At 37.2% G+C, this 12446-nt stretch overlaps 2 protein-coding genes across 2 annotated transcripts; both read left to right on the top strand.

The window, feature by feature from the left end:
- The first annotated feature begins 1094 nt into the window (after positions 1 to 1094).
- On the top strand, positions 1095 to 2119 carry LOC307124719 (uncharacterized protein). The gene is made up of 2 exons (XM_079814145.1): positions 1095 to 1186; positions 1303 to 2119. Exon 2 carries the CDS (start codon positions 1306 to 1308, stop codon positions 1774 to 1776), a length of 471 nt encoding a protein of 156 aa, XP_079670271.1. The 5' UTR covers positions 1095 to 1186; positions 1303 to 1305; the 3' UTR covers positions 1777 to 2119.
- Positions 2120 to 9026: 6907 nt separating this feature from the next.
- On the top strand, positions 9027 to 10692 carry LOC307125057 (uncharacterized protein). Its single transcript, XM_079814671.1, has 2 exons — positions 9027 to 9157; positions 9282 to 10692. Exon 2 carries the CDS (start codon positions 9285 to 9287, stop codon positions 9753 to 9755), a length of 471 nt encoding a protein of 156 aa, XP_079670797.1. The 5' UTR covers positions 9027 to 9157; positions 9282 to 9284; the 3' UTR covers positions 9756 to 10692.
- Positions 10693 to 12446: the final 1754 nt, after the last annotated feature.

Genomic DNA, 12446 nt, shown 5'->3' with positions numbered 1-12446 from the left:
TTCTCATGATTTACAAATAGTTGGAAACATTTGGGGTATTGTAAGTACTCAACTGAACAAAATATATAACACTGGCCTAGTGGTTTTTGGATATTTTACTGCAAAAATCTTACATATTGCACTTTTAATGAAATCACTTCTAAAATCAAAAATATTCAATGTCATGGTCTCTATATGTTGAATAATCCATCCAAAATAATGTATAAATAAACTTCAATACTTCAGTTTTAGCCATGTAGCTGCGCCATCAAGCGTCTTAAGAATATTTCGAAAAAAAGCTTATCCAAGGCAATAAACACAATACTGCACTATAAATAGACTGTTTAGCACATAAACAAGATTGTCACCAATCAGGTGTGCCTATTGTGCACTGTATCATGCAAACTTTATGGACCAGGTGTATTTGCCTGCTGTTCTGTATGACGTGCTTCACTTACCTGGATTTCCCCAATCACGTGATCATGTGGAATGCCTTCTCATTCCAATGATCCTTTTCCCTCTTATGTGTAAATGCAACTCAAGTATGAGGACAGTTTAAAAACAACTTACATTTATCTTGATTTTTTTTTATATAATTTTTTTATGAAACATCTAAACTATGCACAGTTGTTAATGTAAATTACATTAAACTAATAGGCACATGCGGCAAACAGAGAATATTCCTTTAGCGTTTCCATATAACCTTTCCAGAATGCCGATGTTGCATAGGTGTTTTTGTAATAACATAAGAAGAACCTATAGCCTACAGAACATTCTCTAATGGTTATAGTTTTTTTTTTTTTTTACAACCATGAAACTAACCTTTACAGAACGTTTTATCCAAAAAATGTTATTGGCTAAAGAAAAATATTTATTTGTATAGGCTAATATTTTTTATTTAACTGAATAAATGTTTTTTATATGTAGGCCTAGCCTATATGTGTTATATGTTTGCGCTGAACATCGTGTTGATCAATGATTTCTCAGGACTTACATCAGCGATTAAGTGAGAATGGAAACAGAAAGTGACTGAGTAAGTTTTCAGAAACAAAACATTGAGGCGGGGCTTGAGTTGATGCTTTGTATAAATATTCATGCCTCGGCTCACTGTGACCAGAGACACATTGTTTGATTTCGGTGTGAGACTTACAAGACTTATTCAAGCAATTCAGCGAAAGCCAGCAGCCTATTTGTACAATCCAGCTCGGTAAGTTGCATAGCCCTATAATGTTATGAAAATATTGCAAGCTAATCTTCAGTTTTAAATAAGTATATGATGTTGTAGTAGTTCTAATTGTTTTATATTTTATCTCATGTTGGCAGGAAATGGAACTGATAATAAAACTGTTGAACGGAGATGTGAAGCGGCTGGTGGTGAGCGGTGATGCCACAGTAGGTGAACTCAAGCGGCTCATCTCTCAGCACTTCAATGAACCTCCTTACAAACAGAAGCTTTCCAGCGAAAACGGTCACCGTATCAGCCTTGAGGATGATTCCAGAAGCCTCAGCAGTTACGGTTTGCTCTCAGGCTCAGTGGTGATGCTGCTCATCACGAACCCTGCACCTCTCCAAGTGTTCGTCAAGAACGAGAAGGGCCAGACCAAAACCTATGATGTTGATGTCAATGAGACCGTAGATCAGCTCCAGACGAAGATCTTCCAGAAAGAGAGTGTCCCCAAGGATCAGCATCGACTGATTTACAGCGGCAAACAACTGAAGGCTGGCATGAAGCTGCAAGACTACGGCATCACATCTGGAAGCACCATTCACATGACTCTGTATCTCCGAGGAGGTTAATGAAGGAGATCAGCGCAACCAGGATTCATTACTGATCCATTATGAACTATTTATTAATAAATAAAGACTAAACATGCCAAAATATAAAAGTCCTTTTGAAAGACATTTTTTAGTCACTCTTAAGGTTATATACAGCCTATAAATGTCTGATATTAGAATGTTTTGTTTAAATTGTGATTTAATGTATTCTTGTAATTGAATAGATTGATAAATTATGGAATAAGAATAATACTTTCTCATACAGTTCCAGTTTAAGGTCATAAAATTATGAGCTGGCCTACTCTTTGTTTTTATGAATGTTGTACAATATATTTTTATGTTGTAAATAAAATGTAAATACCAGTCCTGTGCATTGTGCATGTTTTATCAACTTAGTAGGAAGTAACTGGTTAACACAAATCAGCAGTATACTAATAATTTCCATATTATGGATCACTAGATGTAAAATATATGAATCTAATATAAATATATTCGTCTGTATTTTTATTTTGAAATGAATAGGAGCTGATCACAAATGTATGTTCATTAATATTCTTTTTATTTGTTCAAAATTATTACTAGATTATCACTTAATACCCATAAAACCATCTGTCACCATAATTCAACACTTCTTATATATCAAAACCTATTTTAAATGTAAGAAAAACAGCATTATAAATAATTATATTTTAAAGTATCACACTAGCCTACTTTGTCATGACAGAAAGATGTAGTTAAAAATAAAAAGACTAGCTTTTTTTATAGGGTGTCACAGCTGTCCTTTCTGTGCCAGGTATTAAAGGTAGGGTAGGCAATTTTTGGAGAGGCTCAATAGCAAGCTATAGGGGTGTAACGATTCGTTTTAACAATGATTCGATTCGTATCACGATTTGAGGTTGTCGATACGATTCAAGGATGATATTGGTTCATTTAGAACGATACAATCCGAAACGATTCAGTGACTTGAAATCGATTCAGTAACTTTTTAGCCATAAATTGTGTGACTGAAATAAATATCTGGATTCTGGTCAGTGCAGGTGAAGTTTCCTAGATTCCTGTTGTTTCTTGTAAGGGAATCAGGTAAAAATTAATTATGGATATAAACAAACAAGTAAACAACAATTAATGGCAAATGCATTCAAATTTTATTTGAATAAAGTGCAACCAACAGTTTAGGTTGAATTAACAGGAAGTTAACCTTTTCTGCTCTCATTTTCAATATTCAATAAATTTTCAATAAAAGCACAGTAAGTGCAACCAACATTTCAACAGTAGGTTAACCTGCTACTTCTGCTTTTGTTTTCCAACATAAAAATATTACAATATTAATATAAAAAATAAAGTGCAACTAACTTCTCGTCAGGTTTAATTAATAGTAGGTTTACCTGCTACTTTTGCTGTTGTTTTTCAACATTAAAATAATATAAATACAATATTAATATCAAAAATAAAGTGCAACCAACATTTCTTCAGGTTGAATAAACTGGCTGAAGCTGCTACTACTCTCAGTTTAATAAACAAAAACAATATTTAACAAAAGATAAATCTAACCAACTACTCTTCAATGACTCTACAGATTTTTTCCCCCAAAATATCAACTGATCTGAGCGCAGAACACTTCTCTGTGCGTTCACTATGTCGCCAGCAGTACTAAAGCTCGCTCTGCTGGCACACTAGTGTCATGAATGGACAGGTAACATTCAGCCAGGGTTGAAAGTACAGGTACAGGTAGTTCTTTCTCCTGGTGGCTTGATCATTTTTCGCTGGTTGGCTTCTCCTCTGCCATCCGCCATGCTATGTTTTGTTTTCTTAGCGCTGCTGCTGGTGCGAGGCGATGATGTCACAGATAGGCAGACTGAATCGAGTAACGTTTGACGCCTTTATTATTAAAAGTGCTATGAAAATACATCCATGTAAAGTCTGACGTGCTTAAATCCAATGCGTTATTTCCTATTATCGATACAATCGATTGATTACCTTTTAAAACTATGTTAGATCGATATATGTCGTCCGGAAGGCCAAGTTGCCGAGCACAGATCGATGTAGATCGTAGGAAAATAAATCGATACATCGATGTAGTAGATGAATCGTTACACCCCTAGCAAGCTAGCTTTGAAAGCATGAGATCCCACACTCTCTTCAGAGCGCTCTCCAAAGCCAAGCTTTCTTCAAAACACATGCAGGAACGCATACAGCAGAATCTGTAAAGCGTCACGCGATGCAGCGTTAAACTACCTCATGTCTCAAAGCACATTACAATAATAATGAGCATAAACAACTTAAAGAGCACTGACCTGTACCACCTGACTGCTGCAGATTAATTTCGGCGTTGAATTATAATATATTTATTTGTATGCCTGAGAGTTAAATGAAACATGCAAAAACATGCAATTTAGGCTACTTAAAGATTTTTCCCCCTCCCTAAAAATGGTTTAGTCTGATGGTTAATTAGTGAACAGAACCAATCAGACTTGAGGCTGCTCCGAGAACAATTGAAGTTAGAAAAAGTTACAGTGGAAGTGAAACTGACTGAAAATGTGGAGAAAAAATCTGGTACTAGTAACGTCATGAAAAGGAGAGGGAGGCCAGGAAAATGGCTAAATCAGTCTAACATTCTTTAACAAGACAGATTAGTGTATGCACTGTGTAATGCAAACGTGTGGATGTCAGGAAAGCTGCTGGGCCGGATGGTATTTCAGGTCGTGTTCTGCGGTCCTGTGCTGATCAGCTCGCAGGGCTCTTTACATCCATATTTAACGAGTCCCTTGCTACATCTGTTGTCCCCACCTCCTTCAAACGATCCTCTATCATCCCTGTACCTAAGATCAGTAAACCCTCTTGCCTAAATGACTATCGTCCAGTGGCTCTCACATCTTTAGTCATGAAGGTCTTTGAGAGACTCATTAAAAACAACATTTGCTCCTCCATTCCTGACACTTTGGACCCTCTTCAGTTTGCCTATCGTCCCAATAGATCGACTGAAGATGCCATCTCTCACGTCCTTCACTCCTGCCTCACTCACATCGACAGCAAAAGTGGGAACTATGTCAGGCTGCTATTTATTGACTATAGCTCAGCCTTTAACACCATAGTTCCCATTAAGCTAACACACAAACTCCTGGATCTAGGCCTGAATTCTTCTCTCTGCCTCTGGATTGAAGATTTCCTCACTGGCAGACCCCAGGCGGTGAGAGTAGGCCAGTTCACCTCCACCTCCATCACCCTGAGTGTTGGAGCTCCACAGGGCTGTGTGCTGAGTCCCCTGCTCTACTCTCTCTACACCCATGACTGTTTGTCCACACACAGCTCCACCTCGATCATCAAGTTTGCTGATGATACTGTTGTCCTGGGTCTCATCTCCAACAACAATGAGACGGCATACTTGGACGAAGTGGAGCAACTGACATCATGGTGCCAGGACAACTGTCTCTCTCTGAATGTTAACAAGACCAAAGAACTGATTGTGGACTTCAGGAAGAGACAGCATCGGTCATACTCCCCTCTCATGATCAGCGGGACACCGGTAGAGAGAGTGAGCAGCTTCAAATACCTGGGTGTGAACATCTCCGAGGATCTGACCTGGACCACACACATCCAGACACAGGTGAAAAAAGCCAGGCAAAGACTGTACCACCTGCGCCAGCTGAGGAAATTCAGGGTTTCACCAGCCATCCTGAAAACTTTCTATCGAGGGGCGATAGAAAGTGTCCTGACTCAGTGCATCACAGCGTGGTACGGGAACAGCACCAGTCACGATTGCAAAGCCCTGCAAAGAGTGGTGCGCTTATCCGAGCGCATCTCAGGCTCAGCTCTCCCGTCTCTGCAGGACATCTACACCAAACGCTGCAGAGGTAGAGCTACTAAAATCATCAGAGACATTAATCACCCTGCAAACTCTCACTTCACCCTGCTGCCATCTGGTAAGCGCTTCCGTAGCCTGATGGCAAAGACTGAAAGACTCAGGAGGAGTTTCTTCCCCCAGGCCATCAGACTCCTGAACTCAGTCACGTGACTTCACTTCACCCCCGCACACACATAAACATCCAGTTTAAACAATAACATCCACATACTGCCATTGCACTGCACTTTACTTTCCTATTGTTACTGCGTAACAACCTGTAATAAACCTTGCACATTATACTTCTTTATATATACATATATATATATTTATGTTAACCACTTATTTCTAAGTCTACAGTTTATCTCACTTATCATATCCACTTATTTTTTTATATTTTTATATTTTAATTTTTATATTTTTATTTTTATCTTATTTCCTATTTTTATCTTTTACTTGATTTATTTATAATTCTACTTATGTTAATACTTTTTATTCTAATTTTATTCTATTTCTATTTTAATTTCTTGTAACTGTTATTTGCACTGTCCATGGAGCGGACCTGTTTACATTTCACTGCCAGTTGTATATTGTGTATATAACTGTGTATGTGACAAATAAAACTCTTGAATCTTGAAATGCACTGGGAGTCAATGTGATGGGGTGCCGTGCCCCGATAGGACACCTAAGACTCCGGTATGGTCACATCTTTGTATACCGCCGTGGCGCACATCGCTCGAACAATTACGTGCTCAAAGTCCCCGTCTTTTTGTGTAGTTTGTTGGTTTGTATAACATGCGGAAAAATAGATGTGTGTGTCACAAGGATTACAGACTTGCCGGCTGCTGATGTGATATTTCTAATAATACTGTCAAGAAACGGGAATTCAACTCATTGCTATTGATGGATATATTTATTAGCTTTTTTAATAGCACATTATCTTCATCAAAAATGAAGACAGTGATACAATCAAATGGTTTTATTTTACACTTCACTGCATTCATTTTAATTTCTGAATATTTAACTCACCTGTTAGACATCAGACTGACATTTTATAGACCTATTATTTTGTTAAGGCCTACTTTAAATAAGTTTATTTTATCATTTGACAAATTTCTTGTCTCTTGTTGTTATTTTATTAGTTTGTCTTGCACAATAATAAGTTATATTAATCGCCTAATGCTATTGTTTTGATATAATATTTATAAACAACTTTGCATAAAAAATAAGTAAAAGAAATAACCTTTATTTGCATTTATTTATTTGTCTGTTAGAAATCCTTAATAGGTGCATGGCACCAGTTGTGGGCCTCCACGCCTCTATCTTACCCTCACCGTATATGATATGAGTGGAGGGCATTGGGGGCCCACATCAATGTTTTGTTCAGGGGGCCCAGAATTCCCTAGCTACGGCCCTGGTTGCGGTGCCTGGCCTCTGTGACTGTCGTCTGTCTAACTGCATAGCATGAAACACGCTGATGACGTGTGATGTCTGCGTGAGCAGGGTGAGTGGAGGTACGAAAAGACATACGTTGACAGGAAGGTAGGACATTGAACCTTTTGGACCGAATTTGGACTAACATTTTATGGTCCTACGCCTTCCCCATATGATACATATAAATACATTTAGACCAATTAACTTGTGATGAACTTGTGACTAAGTGATTATTAGGGTGTGAAGACACTTTAAACCAGCATAACAAAAAAAAAATCTGGAACAAATTCACTTTAAAATGAATATTTTCCCTGATATTTTACTCACCCCCATCTCATACAAGATGTTCATGTCTTTCTTTCTTCAGTCAAATTCTTTTTTTTTTTTTTTTTTGAGGTAAACATTCCAGGATTTTTCTTCACATAATGGTTTTCAATTGCAACCAAAATGTTGAAGGTCCAAATCAATGCAGTTTCAAAGGTCTTCGAATGGCTTCAGATGCTCTGCGCGATCCCAGACGAGGAATAGGGTCTCATCTAGCGAAACGATCGGTCATTTAAAAATAAATAAATATACTTTTTAACCTAAATTGCTAATCTTGCGCTGCTCTACGATGTGCTAGTGATTGCGTAATCACGTCGAAAACGTCACACTAGACGTAGACAGAAGTACCGCCCCAAGCGACCGTGCGAGGACTAATACCAACTCTCTTTACCAAAAAACACTTCATCTTCAACTTCAAAATCATCTGACATCGTTGTTTTACCTTTTTTTTTTTTGGCTAAAGAGCATTTGTATTAGTCTTCACATGTGCATTTTGTAAACACGGGGCGGTACTTCTGCCTACGTCTAGCGTGACGTTTTCGACGTTATTGCGCAATCACTAGCACGATGCAGAGCAGCGCAAGATGAGCAATTTAGGTGAAAAAGTATATATATTTTAATTTTTTTAATGACCGATCGTTTCGCTATAAGACCCTATTCCTCATCTGGGATCGCGCAGAGCGTCTAAAGCCATTCAAAGACCTATGAAAATGCATTGATTTGGACCATCAACATTTTGGCTGCAACTGAAAACCTTTATGTGAAGAAAAATCCTGGAATGTTTCCCTCAAAAAAACTTAATTTCTTTTCGACTGAAGATAGAAAGATATGAACATCTTTTATGAGATGGGGGTAAGTAAAATATCAGGGAATTTTCATTTTGAAGTGAACTAATCCTTTAATGAAAACACTTCTAAAATCAGGAAATGTCAATGTCATGGTCTCTATATATGTTGAATAATCCATCCAAAATAATTTATAAATAAACTTTAATACTTCAGTTTTAGCCATGTACTGCGCCATCAAGCGTCTAAAGAATATTTAGGAAAAAAAAGCTTATCCAAGGCAATAAACACAATACTGCACTATAAATAGACTGTTAAACAAGATTGTCACCTATCAGGTGTGCCTATTGTGCACTGTATCATGCAGTGAAGGCAAGAACAGAAAACGGCAAACTTTATGGACCAGGTGTATTTGCCTGCTGTTCTGTATGACGTGCGTCACTTACCTGGATTTCCCCAATCACGTGATCATGTGGAATGCCTTCTCATTCCAATGATCCTCTTATGTCTAAATGAAACTCAAGTAGAGGACTGTTTAAAAAACGTACATTTATGTTGATTTATTTGTATATACATTTGTATGTTTATGAAACATCTACGTTGATAAACCATGCACTGTTGTTAATGTAGATTAGGCTACTTTAGACAAATAACCAGAACGTTCTGTGAACCAAACATTGTCGGATAAAGGAAACGAGATTTATTTAGATATAAGGCTAATCATTATATAAATTAAACTGAATAAATGTGTTGTATAGCCTATATTGTTTGTTTGCGCTGAACATCGTGTTGATCAATGTCAGGACTACGTCAGCGATTAAGTGAGAATGGAAACAGAAAGTGACAGTAAGTTTTCAGAAACGAAACATTGAGGCGGGGCTTGAGTTGATGCTTCGTATAAATATTCATGCTTCGGCTCACTGTGACCAGAGACACATTGTTTGATTTCGGTTTGAGACTTGCAAGACTTATTCAAGAAACAATTCAGCGCCGTAGCAGCCTATTTGGATAACTCAACTCGGTAAGTCTAATTAAATTGCCTATTATGAAAATATTGCACATTAGGCATACTCCAGTTTTAAATAGGTAGGCTATATGATGTTGTAGAACTTCTAATACTTTTATATTTAATCTCATGTTGGCAGGAAATGGAACTGATAATAAAACTGTTGAACGGAGATGTGAAGCGGCTGGTGGTGAGCGGTGATGCCACAGTTGGTGAACTCAAGCGGCTCATCTCTCAGCACTTCAATGAACCTCCTTACAAACAGAAGCTTTCCAGCGAAAACGGTCACCGTATCAGCCTTGAGGATGATAGCAGAAGCCTCAGCAGTTACGGTTTGTTCTCAGGCTCAGTGGTGATGCTGCTCATCACGAACCCTGCACCTCTCCAAGTGTTCGTCAAGAACGAGAAGGGCCAGACCAAAACCTATGATGTTGATGTCAACGAGACCGTAGATCAGCTCCAGACGAAGATCTTCCAGAAAGAGGGTGTTCCCAAGGATCAGCAGCGACTGATTTACAGCGGTAGGCAACTGGAGGCTGGCATGAAGCTGCAAGACTACGGCATCACATCTGAAAGCACCATTCACATGACTCTGCGTCTGCGAGGAGGTTAATCGGTTAGAGTGTGCACAAAACAGTGCTGTTGTCGTTTATTGTGTTAAATTATGTAAATGCTGTAAATGATAGGCCTACTTAAATTGACGATGTAACGTGGATTGTGTTACAACGTCATGTTTTAAGAACTGTAATGTAATTCCAGAGTATTTATCTTTTTATAATTTATTAATAATTATTTTTGATTCATTTTAAATGATTAGAACTCATTTTGAGGCTACTTTGTAAGTTTGCTGAGGCCCCGGCTGAGTCTACATGAAGAAAAAAAAAACCCACACACATAGGCTTATATTAGGCCTACGCTAAATATATAACATGCCAATATCCTACTGAAATACACTTTTAGATAAGATTATTTATAGCCTATAAATGTACCTACATAGGCTTAATATGTATGTCTGATATCCGAATATTTAGTGTAAATTGTGATTAAATGTATGTAATTGAATAATATGGAATTAGATTAGTCATTTCTCATACAGCAGTTTGGTCATATGTGCTGGCCTACCCTTTGTTGTTATCAATGTTGTACAATATATTTTTATGTTGTAAATAAAATGTAAATACCAGTCCTGTGCATTGTGGATGTTTTATAGACTTATGGAGTTACTGGTAAAGAGTTTCTCTTTGTGAGCTTTGGTTAGAGGTGGCTGAAATGCAACTTTACGCACAACTGCCAGCCTGCATGAGAGGTTCTTGAGACAGCAGCAGCTCCAAATACCTGTTTGTAGGGTTTCCATTTACCTATTTAAATGTAGTAATAGTTCAAACTATTTAACAAACCTGTCTCAGATTAATGACTGATACCAGTTATCTAAAAAGATAAGAAGAAATAAAGCAATCACTTTCTTTGAAAAACTAAAATCGGAATGTTTATCACTGACATGTCACTTGCGTAATAATTTGGAACCCTGTGTAAATAAACTTTAATACTCCAGTTTTAGCCATGTACCTGTTTTGACATCAAAAGTGTCTTAAGAACATTTAGATAAAAGCTTATGCCAGTCAATAAACACAATACCGCACTATAAATAGACTGTTTAACACATAAACTACATTGTCACCTATCAGGTGTGCCTATTGTCCACTGTATCATGCAGTGAAGGCAAGAACAGAAAACGGTAAACTTTATGGACCAGGTGTATTTGTGCTTCAATTACCTGGATTTCCCCAATCACGTGATCATGTGGAATGCCTTCTCATTCCAAAGATCTCTGTTTTCCTCTTATGTGTAAATGAAACTCTCAAGTAGACGACTGTTTAAAAAAAAACTAAAAAACATTCATGTTTGTTTACTTTTATATTAATTGTTGAATAGTTTATGTCGATGAGACCGTAGATCAGCTCCAGACTAAGATCTTCCACAAAGAGAGAGTTCCCAAGGATCAGCAGCGACTGATTTACAGCGGCAGACAACTGGAGGTTGGCATAAAGCTGCAAGATGGCATCGAATCACCATTCTTAAAAAGCACCATTCACATGACCCTGCGTCTCAGAGGATGACGAAGATCAGCGCAACCAGGATTCATTATTTATAACTAAAGACTAAACATGCCACAATATAAAAGTCCTGAAAGACATTTTCGATTTCAAGATTTATAGCCTATATGTACTTAACATGTCTGATATTAGAATTTTTCATTCACAGTTTTTTACAATCGCTATGACAATTTTTTCAATACTTTTAACAAATGTCCTAAACTCTTAACACAGTTAGCACAACATCTGTCTGTGTAGGCTATACAATTAACACATTTATTGTTGCTTTTAAACAAAATGCATACAGTTAACACAAATTTAAAATGCTTGAACTTATTTTACGCACAAGCTCAACCAAGACCAAAACACTGGATTTTTACTGCCAAATTTACCAATGCTTTAACACTGTATGTCAGAAGAGATAACATCATGTTCTAAACATATCCTTATAGGCTAAAGTCAAGGTAAACAACTGTTTATATTGTGAATTGAAACACAAATATATAAATCACAGCTGATTCCCATCTAGGAATTGTTCAGGTGTTGATGTTCTTTCAATCACATGACCATATGGTATATAGTAAAAGAGGGCCTATTTGGGCTGATCTTGTGTGAAAAAGGAACAATATAGAGCAACACAAAGAGAGTAAGCAAAAATAGGGAGAGGAAGGAGAGAACAAGGACAAGGGTAAGGGAGAATTTCTGCAGCAAAAGAAACAAAATGCATGCATTTACTAAACCAAACAAAACAAAAATGTGGAGAGTCTTCAAAATACACACAATCTATGATCAATAAAATATACTGTCTGTTGTATAAGGGCAGACCTGACACATAAAATAATGCAGTTTCTGTAATTCCATCTAGTGTTTTTATGACATTGTGCTGTGATTGACTAAATGTTCCTGTTGGAAGAGAACATGTGTTAGTGTTTTGGTAGAAAAAGTGTTAGTGTATCATTGTATTTTGAAAATTAGTGTTGGAGTTTAGTTTACAATGTGTGATTCTGAGCATGAAATTAACCGTTTTGGCAATTGTGTGATGTAGGTGTGATAGTGTGTCAACAGTTTAGGAAAATTGTTAAAAGTATTGCAAAAATGGTCATAGCTATCGTAAAAAACTGTAAATTGTGATTTAACGTATTTATGTAATTGAATAGAGCTTCGACCGGATCCCGAGGGAGTCTGGAGATATTGAGTCCGAGTGGACCATG

The sequence above is a fragment of the Gobio gobio genome, assembly GCF_949357685.1.
Source record: "Gobio gobio genome assembly, chromosome: 4".
Classification (NCBI taxonomy): domain Eukaryota; kingdom Metazoa; phylum Chordata; class Actinopteri; order Cypriniformes; family Gobionidae; genus Gobio; species Gobio gobio.
The sequence above is the reverse complement of the archived record's forward strand: the minus strand, read 5'-3'. Positions and strand labels throughout refer to the sequence as shown.

Bases quoted from the DNA above. Each gene is read 5' to 3' on its own strand.
- LOC307124719 (XM_079814145.1), top strand. From the start codon at position 1,306: ATGGAACTGATAATAAAACTGTTGAACGGAGATGTGAAGCGGCTGGTG.
- LOC307125057 (XM_079814671.1), top strand. From the start codon at position 9,285: ATGGAACTGATAATAAAACTGTTGAACGGAGATGTGAAGCGGCTGGTG.